This window comes from Haemaphysalis longicornis, unplaced genomic scaffold (assembly GCF_048455015.1).
Source record: "Haemaphysalis longicornis isolate Haplotype H1 unplaced genomic scaffold, Haemaphysalis longicornis Haplotype H1 scaffold_3, whole genome shotgun sequence".
NCBI classification, from domain to species: Eukaryota; Metazoa; Arthropoda; class Arachnida; order Ixodida; family Ixodidae; genus Haemaphysalis; species Haemaphysalis longicornis.
The window spans coordinates 63,958,459-63,972,356 of record NW_027526335.1 but is presented as its reverse complement, the minus strand read 5'-3'; the positions used below and the strand labels follow the sequence as shown (position 1 = coordinate 63,972,356).

The 13,898-nt window shown below is 49.3% G+C and overlaps 1 protein-coding gene across 1 annotated transcript in view; it reads left to right on the top strand.

Annotated features, from left to right (window-relative positions):
• LOC144174538 (cell adhesion molecule Dscam1-like) overlaps positions 1-13,898 on the top strand; it is a 345,506-nt gene that overhangs the window by 280,568 nt on the left and 51,040 nt on the right. Inside the window, exon 13 of the mRNA XM_077703291.1 lies at positions 13,062-13,235. Coding sequence (XP_077559417.1) covers positions 13,062-13,235 — 174 coding nt within the window. The remainder of the gene's footprint in view (positions 1-13,061; positions 13,236-13,898) is intronic.

Here is a 13,898-nt window from a genome sequence, read left to right as displayed (position 1 = left end):
CTACTGCATGCTAATCAGCCAAGTGTAATGTGTGTTCAGGAAACACATTTGAATTCCAAGCACACAAATTTCTTGAATAGTTACATGGTCTTCAGAAAGGACAGGGATGGCTGCACACACTCTTCTGGCGGTGTGGCCATAATTGCCCGGAAATCTTTAGCCTGCCACCCTGTCACTCTGAACACTGTCCTCGAGGCTGTAGCAATCCGTACGATAATATTTAATAGATTGATAACGGTATGCTCCATTTACATTCCTCCTGATTTTGCACTTCTGAGCTCTGATTTCGAGGCACTGGTTGACCAGCTGCCCGAACCATACATACTAACAGGCGACCTTAATGCGCACAACTCTCTTTGGGGCTCCTCCAGAACGGATGCCCGAGGTCGCCTGATAGAGAAGTTTCTTACATCCTCCGGAGCATGCCTTTTCAACAAAAAACAGCCTACATACCATAACTTAGGACACAATACATACTCGCATCTTGACTTGGCGATTGGTTCCGCAGTTCTCTTTCCATGTCTTGAGTGGGGTGTGGGCACAGACCCATATGGTAGTGACCATTTCCCCACTTCCCTAACGTACATAGGTAAAGGCCCATGCAGTTCATCTTCCCATAACAGGTTTAATGAATCAAAAGCAAACTGGAGCACATTCACAGAAACATCTAAACTACACCACACAACCATAAAACACCTACACGTGGAGGAAGCAGCCCAACTCGTCAGGGCACACATACTCGACGCCGCCGAAAAGTCTATGCCCCAGGCCTCCAGTGCGTCCCGCAACCCAAGGAGGCCCTGGTGGAACGAGGACTGTAGGAGGGCGCGAGAGGCCCAGAGCAAGGCGTGGGGTGTCCTTCGCAGGTACCCCACGTCGGCTAACTTAATTTCTTTTAAAAGAGCAAAGACCTTGGGAAAGCGCGTGCGCCGTGAGGCAAAACGGGATAGTTGGCGCTCCTTCATAACATCCGTAAATTCATACACAGACACACGCAAGGTATGGACACGAATACGTAAACTTAAAGGACAACATACACATAGCCTGCCCTTGGTCAGCACGACTGGGGACACACTAGAAGATCAGGCTAACACACTTGCACAACACTTTCAACACGTGTCAAGCTCTGCACACTACACAAACACTTTCGTGAAACAAAAAGCCTCTTGTGAAAAGTCCCTACGCGACAACAACAAGTCACAGACTTCTTACAACTCCCTGTTTTCACTACATGAGCTGAGGGCTGCTCTAAGCACGTGTAAACCCTCAGCTCCAGGCCCAGACAACATTACATATACAATGATACAGCACTTACACGCAGACACTCTTGTAACACTCCTTCACCTTTATAACAAGATATTTCTTTCGGGGCACATTCCAAAGTCTTGGAGGGAGGCCATAGTTGTAGCATTCTTGAAAGAAGGGAAGGACCCTTCCTCTCCTGCTAGCTATCGACCCATTGCCCTGACCAGCTGCCTGTGCAAGCTTCTCGAGAAGATGATAAATCGCAGGCTCGTGTACTTCCTTGAGTACAACGGTCTTCTCGAGAGCTGCCAGGCAGGCTTCAGGGCGGGGCGATCAACGAACGATCAACTCGTAGCTCTTGAAACATATATAAAGGATGCCTTTGTGCATAAACAATTTTGTCTGACGGTGTTTTTCGACATAGAGAAAGCCTATGACACCGCTTGGCGGTACGGTATCCTCAGTGACCCAAAGTCAATCGGTGTTGCGGGCTACATGTTGAACATCATTTGTAGTTATATGTCGGAGAGAATCTTTCGCGTCAGAGTTGGTTGTGCACTGTCAAATGTTCATGTGCAAGAAAATGGCGTGCCGCAAGGTGGAGTGTTGAGCTGCACCCTCTTCATAGTAAAAATGAACTCTCTTGGAAAGGCACTGCCACCTACAATCTCTTATTCTATGTATGTAGATGACGTGCAGATATCCTTTAAATCGTGTAACCTGTCCATCTGCGAACGTGAAGTCCAGCTCGGCGTCAAGAAACTTGCCGGCTGGGCTGATAAGAATGGCTTTAATCTTAATCCCGCGAAGAGCTCTTGTGTTCTGTTCTCCAGGAGGCGTGGCGTCCACCCGGACCCAGACATCACTCTTGCGAATGTGCCAATTCCTGTGAACAAGGAGCACAAGTTTTTAGGTATTTTATTCGACGAAAAACTTACATTCATCCCACATATCAGACAGCTCAAATGCAAATGCTTAAAAACAATGAATATTCTTAAGGTCCTCTCACATCAATCTTATGGGGCCGACAAACAACTCCTGCTGCGCCTGTACACAGCGTTGGTGGGGTCTCGGCTCGACTACGGCAGTGTCGTGTATGGGTCGGCTACAAAGACAGCACTCAAAATGCTCGACCCAGTGCTGCATCTTGGCCTTCGACTCTCATGTGGCGTATTCCGCACTAGCCCTGTTGAAAGTCTTTATGTCGAGTGCGACAAATGGTGCCTAGGGCATCAGCGGGAGTATGTTGACCTGTTGTATGCATCCAAGATCGTGTCTCTGACCAAACATCCTTTTAATCCCATCATGAGCGATACATCAAATTTACAACTCTTTTTAAACAGGCCATCTATTCCCTTACCGTTCTCTCTCAGAGTTAGGGAGGAGGCTTCTGCACTCAATGTCCCCCTTTCAGACACGCACAAGACACCCATTCATAATTTCATCACACCATGGCATCTTCGTTCTGTATCATGCGACCTGTCATTCACTCTTGTAGAAAAAAATAGGGTACCCAGGAATGCAATTCTGCAGCACTTCCTGTTCCTGCAGGACGAGTACAGGTGCGCAGAATTCTATAGCGACGCGTCCAAAACTGGTTCTCCAGTATCCTGTGCAGCGCACGGACCAAATTTTAGAGTAAGCAAAACAATGAATTTTCATAACAGTATTTACACCGCAGAAGCGTATGGCATTTTACTCGTTTCAAACCACATCATCAAACATAAAATTCCCAAGTCCATTGTGTACACAGACTCTCAAAGCGTTGTACAGGCACTGTCAATAGGAAGGTCATCTAAAAACTATGTGATAAATGCTCTCATCAAGGTACTAATGTCTGCATATGCCTCAAATCTTGAAATAACTATATGCTGGGTACCAGGGCATTGTGAAATCCCTGGCAATGAGGCCGCCGACCAAATGGCTGGTGATGCTGCTCTCATGACTACAGTTGACATTACAACAGTACCTTACACCGACCGAAAGACAAACATCAGACGACAGCTTCGTAACACATGGCAATTACACTGGAGTCAACAAACAGACAACAAACTACACGTAATAAAACCACAACTGGGACGCTACATAACTGACTCACACAACAGATACACTGAATTCGCCCTGGCTAGGCTGCGGATAGGCCACATACATGCGACGCACTCCCACCTGCTCACTGGAACTTCGGGACCCACGTGTAGCAGGTGTGGAAAGGGCCTATCCGTAGTCCACATACTAATCACATGCAAGGCACTTGACACAACACGACACAAACATTTCCCTGAATTATACAGACGACACATTCCTCTGCACCCATCATATTTTTTAGCCGACGAACCAATGTTTTCTAGTCAGCGTGTTTTTAAGTTTTTAGCTGAGGTGAACTTTCTGCAGCTCTTGTCATATCACGTGTAATCATCCTGGCCCTATACACCAGCCATCTCCATTGTCCTTTGTTTTGCATCACTTTTACTTTTAGTCACATGTTTTAGTATGTACGGTCTCATCACAATTCAGTAACTTCTTCTTTGGCGCTCTTTGCCCATAGTCGGCCTTGCGCCAATAAAACCCAACTATCATCATCATCATTTTTCGGCCTCCAGCATTGTTGGACATCGTAGAGTGGACGATAGCTGCATATTAGAGCGAAATCCCTACTATCCCACGTCTGACACGGTCATTCATCTTGTCGCAATGACATTGAGCCGCAGAGCTCATGTGTGACAGGTGTTACGTCACGCCTCGAGGTCCGCTGCAGAGAGGCGTCACGGCTATGCTCGCTCGGAGCCTCGCCGCTGCGAAACCACATGAATGGGCGAGCGTGTAATGGCTGCTTCGGCGGCGCTTCGTCACTCAGTCTCGCCGTGGATGGCGTGCCGGCGGGGGCGTCTCCGCGAGCGCTTCACATTCTGCTCGGAATAACTGTCCCGTAAACGTAAACCTGTCACGGCCCGATGTTACCCGACGGCCGTCCCCAGTGGTTGAGCGATCTGGGATGGTTTGTTAGCAGACAGTAAGTAAGACGCCTACGACGCGCAAGGGAGCGGACAGGCCCATGTTTGTTCACTAAAGTGAAACTCTAGTCCTTTCGTGTTCCATTCAGTTACTTAATTAGAAAGTATGCTCAATCCAAAATACAAACTAACCTTTTTTATTTTGTGCACTTCTTGGACTCCGCCCAGCTTCGCTGGTCAGCCTTCTTTACGATTTTTGTTTTCTAGCGTACTGCGTCACTGCAATATTAATGATGGAGGAATCTGTAATTTAAACGGAGTTACGTTCCCGTAGATCTAATTTTTTTTCTTTGGTTTTCCAAAAACATACCGTGTTTTCAAGAAAGCGACATTCCTCTTCTTGTGGGTAACCCAGTCGATTGGCATGTTCTGTTTGTAAGTAGCCATATTTAGATTACATTACCTCGGCCGCCTGCACACTGAGCACTTCTAGGGAGCGACAACGCTCACGAGACGGTACAAGGACTTACCTTCAAATACTGCCCGGAAACATCCGAGCTGGCGCTACGCATGGGAGGAGGGGACCGCATGGTGACATACAGGGAAACAATCACGCGTCACCGTTCGGGCAGGGTCAGATATCCGGCGGTACAAAACACTCTAAATAGATGGCAGTCATTCACGAAGCGCCTGCTTTAATCAAATTGCTTCGGAAACCACTGTTGTACAGTTATTGGTACTCTGGGCTATACCGCAACACTTCCAGTCTCTGTTCAGAAAGGGCAAATCTCACTCACACCTTGTGGGCTTGTCCCCTTAACGCTATGAGTAAACCCCCAGCCATAAACATAACTACGCCAGAGCAGTAAGAGTCCTTACTGCTCAGTTTGGACCCGGACGTCTAGCTCCGGGCAGTCCAGATGGCTGAAGACGCCGCAAGAGTCCAATGACTCGTGTCCGCCGTCTGGCGAGGGAGGGTTGAAGAGGACATCCACCCAACCCTAACCTAATCCTGGGCAAAAGAAAGTTAATCATTGCTTCATGCATTCGAACCATCTCTCATAAATGGTAGCGCGGGGAGTTTTCGAATCGTCCGGGACTCGCAAAATTAAATGCGTGCTTTATCTGTGCAGCTTTTTGTACAATAATCGAAGGCGGGCGAGGAAGGGCGGTTCTGTGGGAAACAACCGCATGCATATTTTAGACTAAAGCCCTCACTCAAACACAGTTAAAAAATTATTCATAAACATAGTTATTCACCTCACATCATTTTTCGAGGTGCCTCATCGGCGCTCATTAATCATTTGCATTATTTAGGACGTAGCCGAATCTTTTCTGTCCCCGTGGCGAGCGCGGGAAGCAAAGATAACAATGTAACACGCAATTATTTTTACAATTTCAGTTTTTTCTCGATGACGGATTCCAAATCTCCGAGGCGAGGTTTCGATTTTGTACTCCAGCCAAGAAAAATGTCACGCTACGCTCGTCGAATCAAGGATGGATTTTCTCTTCTTTGCCCTTTTCTTAGCCTTAAAGGTGGTCTTTTCGCCCCCCTTTTATTATTATGTTTGGTAGATATGCGCGAATAAGCGTTTTCTAGACTCTTCCGACGCCCTGATTAGAGGGCCACGCGAAGAACGAGAAAGTGTGGCAGAAAGCAAACGAGCCCCCCACGCTTCTGGTCCCAAGATGTTTTTGGATCAATGGCTCTGTAGGGACAAGAGAAGAGAAAAACGTCGAAGGACCGGTGCCGGGCTGCGACGGTATCTCGCGCCTCGCACGTCTTGACGTCTCGGCTGCATCCTCCTCCACCCCCCCCCCCCTCGGTGCGTGTGTGTACGAGCGGGAGATCACGCGAATTACGGCACGCGTATGAATGTCGGTTTTCAGCGACGGCGATCGATGATTTCCGGAGCACTCATCTTCACCAAGCCACCCGTGTCTTCTTCCCTTTTTTTTCACCGCCTCGCCACGAATCTTAGGCAGCGGAGCCAACCGAGGGTGGCCTTACGCACGAGCACGTGGGAGCGCGCTTTCCGTCTCGGGAAGGAATCGATCACGTTCCCCGGTGCTTGGTGCATATTGAGAAATGCGGGGAAGCCGCCCCGGCCGCGAGTGTGATAAGCGACGATCGGGTGTGTCGGGCCCCGTGCGTGTTTCGGGGCGCCGTTTCGCTCGAGGGCTCTTCAGGGTGAAAGAAAAAAAATCTATATTGTCTTTCTGACTGCTAAATGAATGCGAATGTGCCTCTGCCCGAAGAGGGCGAGGGATGGTAGCCGATGATGAAAAAAAGAACGAATGAAACGTTATTTTTGTTTCTTTGCCGTGCTGTCGTTCTTTTTTCCCCTTCTTATTATAGGGTGGCTGCGCGGACTGTCATAACCCTTGAGCAATCGAAGATTTGGATATCGACTAATGCGTATGTGTATATGGCAAGAGAGAAAGAGGGGAAGATAGAGGCATAGAAGGAGATGAGGAAGTATCCATGTCGAAAATTGTGTAAGGGTGGACGATGGAAGAGAGAAAACTGATTGTTTTCTTGATTGTGCCCGAAGGAGCTTTTCGTTTGCTATTATCTGAGTATAGGAGGTGGGTTCTGCCTCTACGTTTTGTCATCAAGTTCGAGCTGCTTTTCACCGGTACGCGCCCATCCTGCGGTTTTGGTTCGCACAACATTGCCACAACTTTGCCGCTAAAGTATTGCTCTGGGGCGGGAAAGAGCTCGTAACTCTAAAAAAAGGGGGAGGATTTTTCAAAAACGTGATTGGTCCTTCTGTTAGAGGAATCGGCAAAACACAAAAGTGAAATGTGCCTCCACAGGAGCATTTGAATGTTGATTGTGCATCGATATGAGCTCGCACATCGCTATTTATATTTCGTCGGTAGGGCACCGTTAGACGCATCAACGTGAGACCCTGGATTATACGTGCCGGAGCATTGCGTACACCCTATTGAAACCCCAGGCGCTCGCAAACCGTGCTAACGAAACCCAACGGGTTGTCAACAAATCGTTTGGTGAATTCACAGTGTGCTACAGCGAAAGGAGCATGATTTTTGGGTCGGCAGCAGTCGTGTGGGTGTGCTTGGCGAGGACTGAGCTCGTCGCAACGCAAGCGTCTGGCGAACGCGCCACGGAGCAGGAACAATGTGGTCGCACCTTTACCTAAGCGACCCGCCGCAGGACGTCGTTTACCTCTCCTAGACGGCAGCACCATCTGAATGGACACGTTAGAGGGAAGGGCATAAGGCGCGTTCGTGCAGCTACCCGGGCACGACTTCATGTCTCTGTCGGTAGAGCGTTTCACACCTCCATTTGCGGCCAGAGTGATTGTGAGCTCGAAACCTAGCGCCGCCGCGCCAATGGAACGTTTTACAGCGAGGCTGTTAGCCTCTAAAGGTCGGACAATTTCGTGTGGTAAACAAAAAACCCAGGCAGGACCCAGCAGTTCTCACCTAAGACGCAGAGCCCATGCGTCAGGCTAATCGGGCATACAGCATAGGGCTCAGTATTCGATAATTTAAAAAAATTTTTGTAGAATTCAGATTTGGCGCCCTTCAAACACCGCCTCATAGTCTCTACAATGGCAGAAAGAGGGCGCCAGGAGTCCGCTAGAAGTAGGAGTTCCTGTATAAACATCCCCCTCGCAAGGGGCACGATCAAATGCAGAGCATTTCCGGGGGCGCACGACGTTAAGTAGTTTGCGTTACGTTAATGTTGTTGCACTTGTGGCAACTGCTGACGAGAGAGCGCTCTTCAGCAGTAATTTGAATGAGTCAACGATATAAGGCGCGTCCGTAGCGTCCCATTCTGCGTTCCGCCCGCAGGGTCGAGGGATCGAAACCTGGCGCCGGATAGTATTTTCTTTTATATAGTGTAGGGGGAGGGGTGCGGACAGCGACGGTGCGGACTACGACGGGACAACGCGGGTGACATCGTGAGTTACTGAAATGCTCTGCATTTAACCACAAAACAAGCATCTGAATCGCATTAGGATGATACTATAAACAATAGGACCCCCCCCCCCCCCTAAATTTGTTCCTGGTAAAGATTATATCAGATTATGTTGAAGGCTACGCTGGAATAGTGTCACTAAAAAGAGCAATTCCTGCCAAAGACGCCGAGCGCATGCGTCAGACTAGGCGCAACCCAGCGTTTGCCGCCAAAGAAGTCGAGTGCAAGCGACACGTCCGCCGAGACAATGAGGAACCTGTCATACCCCCCCCCCCCTTCCCCCCCAATCAGCATTTGTAGTGGTTTACAACAGCTTCGATGGACATCCACTTTCGCAGGGCGGGATGGCGACCAATTTTAGCGGTGATGTCATTTCAGTGACGGATATGACGTCGGTGAGGTTTGTGTACTCCGGCGTAAAACACTATAGTGTTAAAAAATACTTCACATCCTTTAACATCATTTGAAAGCCCTAAAAAAATTACGGCTTTCAAAGGATGTCAAAGCGAAACGCCAGTTGAACCTTCACTTTTTTCGTTGACCTTTGCGGTCGCGCTCGTCATCGCTTGACCAGTACGCTGGATAGCACCCTCCGAAGCTCGTTCCGCTGGCTCGCCATCGCTAAGAGCCTCCTTGTTCCCCGTCTCTATCATCACCTCTCAAGACAGCTCGTGTTGCGCGTGCGCGGCGGCCTGCCATTCCTCGATGTTGTCGTTTCCCTTTCCCGGCGCGCGCTCCGTCGCCCGCTATCAGTAGCTTTATCCGGCTCGTTTTCCCGGCGCGCGATCCGCTTCTCTGTGCGATTCTGTGTACCTCACAGCGATGTTCTGTACCTCATGCGTTCAACAAAATGTAAGGATCTGCAGGACTTGCGCCTTAAAGGGAATTTATTTTCACTTGTTTTATAAGACCCGCTCGTACATGGCTTTAGAACTGTTTCGTTTATTATATTTTGTGTGTGTGTGCTCGTCCCTGGACCTTTTTTTTGTTGTTATGGTGTTGTTGCCATTGCTACTACTGATGTTGATATGGCGCCATCTTCTATAGTTAAACAAATGTGCATTTTTGCGGAGGAGCGCTTCAAACCTCGTTCGAAAAACCTATCACCAAACCAGCCAGCGTGGCTAATTCCAACGGTGGGCTCTTCGAACCGGTAAACAGCGTCGAAACGAGCAGCTGGCGTGCATTAATGCCCGAACCCTGATTGCTGCGAGCCAGCCCTGACAAGGCGTGCCGGGAAAAGCGCTGCCAGTCTCGCTAAAAACAGTTCCAAATCCGGGGCTTTAGTTCTTTTATTTATTTATTTATTTGTCCGCCGGACATTACTGGCGAACCACCACTATGCTCAATAGGCGACGCCTCGAGATGGCCTCCATTAGCACGGCACCTGCCGGCAGCAACAGCGGCCCAACCAGCGAGGCACGCAAAAAAACACGGCGCCGGCGATGACAGCGCGCGCGAAGCGCGAAACGGCTCTCATTACATGCAGCGGCGCCAAATCGTTAGCGCAAACAATGTCCTGCTCCGAAATGCAGGACGGTTTTAATTAAAGTACCTGTCCGGCGCCGCACCTTTCTACTCCGCCGCCGTGCGCAATGCGGGCGACGACAGAGGCTGTCCAGCAGAGCAAACGGCACGGTCTGTGCGTCGAGTATGTCGTCTGCTTCTTGTTTACAATTTTCCCCGAACGGGAAGCAGGCTAAGAGGGAGGAGAAAAAGGAGGAGGAAGAGGAAGCGGAGGAGAAGGCGTTGGAAGATGCAAGAACGAGAGCAGCGACGGCACTTTGCGAGGTGCTGCCAAACCTAAGCAGGAAAAATTACCGACGTGAACGTCATGTGCCTAACAGGCTCGGTCTTTTGTTTACATGACGTTGCCCTTAATCACCATCTCCTTGGAAGGCCTCCGTGTTTCTTTTCCTGTGCTTATTCCGTCACTTAACTCTGTTTCTGCTCTGCGAAGCGCACCTGCTAGGTGAGGCGTCAGGCACATTTAGATGGGGCGCAGTGCGTGGGTAGGTAGCGCCACCTGTGAACATAGCTGGGAAGTGCCCTTTGGTGGGCGCGCGAAACGTGCGAGTGAAAACGCAAGCTTCCTCGTTAGTTGGGTGCTCAGCGCGCTGTTTCGCGAGTTAAGTGGGTGAGTTATATCCGTAAACTGGCTTAGTTTTATAACACACGGCGTTTTTCGGGTTGTTGAGGGGGGGGGGGGGGGCGAAGCAGGGAGGGTAGAAAGCTAGGGCGGGGGAATCGTAGGCGTCCGGTTCTCTACGCGCGGTCGAGTTTTTGGACGGCCACTGGCAACGAGAGTATGTTTCGTGACAGTTTGGTTAATTAAAAAAACTTCACGCCAACATTCTAAGGGGCCACTTTGTAGGCTTGGTTGCAAGCGAGGAAAGAGCAGCCATTCCAGTTTTAGAGAAGTGTCATCATTTGTCGTGAAGGTTAAAATATTCAGTGAGTACAAGGCGCGTGGAGTTTCTTAACCTATGCCATCTAGGAACGCAGAAATACCGCACTGTTGCTCAACACACGAAACCTGCCAAAGTATGCGCAAAATGACAGGACAGAGCTGGAAAAACAAGAGGTGCCAAGCATGTGGAAGGAGGCAAGTTCCGAAAAAGCGGCCTAGCTCCACTGAGGTAGCAATGGAGATCCGTCCAAGCTACGTGAACGCCTTTGGCTGTCCACGTCGCTTGCTTTGCGGGATCCAGGGTGCCTTTTTCAGGGGAAATCTAAAACTACGCGATTGGTAGCGATTAGACAAACCATTCTCTAAATATCTGTAAATAAATAAATATTCATTTTTGACCTAACCAATGTTACCCGTTCTTTTTTTGAAAAGCTGTAATTTCCATCCTAATACCTTTCGCAAAAAGTTATTTGCCATGGCCGTTATAATGCTGTATCGGGTGACGAAATTGATGGTTCATCCCATTATGTTTCTCATGTTTTCTGATTGAGTAGTGCCGATACTGAATCCAATGCATGCATCCGTGGCCGCCTTTTTTATTGTTTAAGCTAAAATAGAGCATTCTGTCACATCCAGAGAGCCTCCAATGAAGCATATAAACGAATGAGGTCTTGTTTCGGTAGCATTTCGGCTGGCGTACCCGCAAATTTTCCCGCCATTTTTTCGCGGGGCTACCATGGTTGCCAGACCAGGACTGCCCTCTGTTGATTAGCTCGCATCATCCGTAAAGAACGCGGATCTGTCAGCCCGCTCTGGTTACAAACCCCTGCGCGCTCGCGCCGCGGGCTCGGGCTCGAGTCCGGGGTCTTTTTTTCGCTTCGTCGCCACGGGAGGTACTACAAGCGTATGGGGCCCGTTAAGGCAGTCCCTAAAGGGGAGGCAAAAAAAGAACCCGAGTTCGAGCCCGAGCCCGCCGCGCGAGCACGCAGGGGTTTGTAACCAGAGCGGGCTGACAGCGCGGCCTTTACGGACGATGCGAGCTAATCAACACAGGGCAGTCCTGGTCTGGCAACCGGCGCGCCCCGCAAAAAAATGGCGGTAAAATTTGCGGGTACGCCAACCGAAATGGTACCCTTGTTTCTGCGTAAATAATGCCTTTTCACATTATTTTTCGTCTTCTTTGGCTATGCATGGTGTGATCTGGCGGAAATGCGGAGCAAAAGTGAATTGTCTTTGAAATAACTTTATGCTTCATTTGTATTATTGGTGGGCGAGGAAGTGGTAAATTTATTTATTTATTTATTTATTTATTTATTTATTTATTTATTTATTTATTTATCTGAGTGATTGTAGGGTTTAGAGCGCCAACGCAACGCAAGCGATGAGGCGCGCCGTAGTGGATGGCTCCGGATTAATTTTGACCACCTGAGGATCTTTAACGTGCGGCGAAATCTAGTACACACGGGCGTTTTTGCTTTTCGCCTCCATCAGAAAAGCGACCGCCGCGGCCGGGAAACCAACCCGCGACCTCGTGCTCATCAGCGCAATACCTTGGCCACTGAGCCACCGCGGCGGGTGGCCGAGGAAAAGATTCTCAAGGACTCGGTCTTGCCTTTGCGTGCCGGCCGCTTTTTAGATGCAACGCATCTCATTCACCCGCCTTGTCCCTGCATCCGGCGTTGTCGTCGTCGGCGTCCGCCCCTCCCCCATTCTCCTCTCCGCCCCAGCTGCGCTCTCCGCCGCTCACCCCCTCTCCTCTCCGATAGCGAACACTCCCTCGCGAGGGGCATTGGATTGGATTCGATTGGATTGGCTTGGCTTGGCTTGGCTTGGCTTGGCTTGGCTTGGCTTGGCTTGGACTGGATTGGATTGGATTGGATTGGCTTAAAGTGGATTGTGTTGGAATGTGTTGCGTCATAACCGCGGCAGCCGCACTGGCGCCGGCGCGTCCCCTCACCGTTATGCGCTCTATAAAACGCGGTGCCTGCGCCGCTCCGCTCCATCGTTCCAGCGCCGTTCCTCCGCTGTCCAACGCTGCAACGTGAACCCCCTATGCGTCGCATCTACAGAAGGGTTCCCGCGAGGGGAGGTGGGAGTTTTTTCAGAATGGTTTTCTGCCTGCGTCAATTTTTTATGTATTTGTGTTGTATACGTTATCTTCCTTGCTTGCTTGAGATCTTCTCCAATATCTGCTTCTCTATTCACGACAAACTACTTCCTGCAAAGGTTCACTTGGCAGACGTTTGAGAATATCTCACACGCCACTCCTGGCTGTTGCCAACTCGTCTAAAATTTATCACTTGCATCCATTGGGAAGGCATTCATCTACAACCAACCCCTATGCAGCTTCTTAGGAAAAATTACACCTCAAAGCCATTCATGTAGGTATAATGTGCTCGTTCGCTTATTTATTCCACCACTCCTCTGCGAGTTGACGATTCCTTTCACCGGTAAGGCTGCAAGGTTGTATGTCTCTCTTGACAGACTCCCTTTTCATTGACAGGCAGCGAGCCCCGAAATTTCCGCCTCGTCTCGGGGAGCTACCGCATCCACGTGCACACCAACGGCACCCTGGCGGTCCAGGACGCTGAGCTTTCGGACGCCGGCTATTACCTCTGCGAAGCCCACAACGGCATCGGTGTCGGCCTCAGCAGAGTTGTTACCCTTGCGGTGAATGGTGAGTGTTGTGTCGTATTCGTAACTCTTATCTCAAAACCTTTTTGGTCGGCAGCTCCCTCTCCCAATCGCGTCATGCACTAAAAAGTTTGCCAGACACCGCCGACGAATTAAGGTTCATCTGGCTGGAATAATTGTTTACTGAGTTCATCGTTGCAGCCCAGTCAAGCAGGCGTATTTACTTAAGAATACAGTAGACCAGCGATAATTTAAACTCAGATAATTGAAACGTTCGGGTAATTCAAAGGCACTTCAAAATATTTATTGGTCCCCAATGTTGCCAATTCATTTTAGAGCCGCTTAATTCAATCTGCTCCGTTGCGTAAATTCGGTTAATTCGAACTTCTAGCTTGACCTTGCCGGAAATTATTTGCTGCATTTTCCGGTTCTAGCTGCACATTGGGATCCTTATATCACAAACAGTCACAAACAAATCCGATTACCGGCATGCACGTGTCAAATCGAAACTGCGAGCGCTAACAACCGTGTGTGGATTCAGGAAGAAAAAAAAAACATGGCGCAAGCGGGGCACCTGCGTGATCCATTCGTGATTTATTTTTCAGTGTGAATAGCCCTTCAGTATTATGTGCAAATGTTGCATTATTAAGTTTATGTGAATGTTTAATTACAACACAAGTTGGTATGTTTTGTGGAGTCATATTTA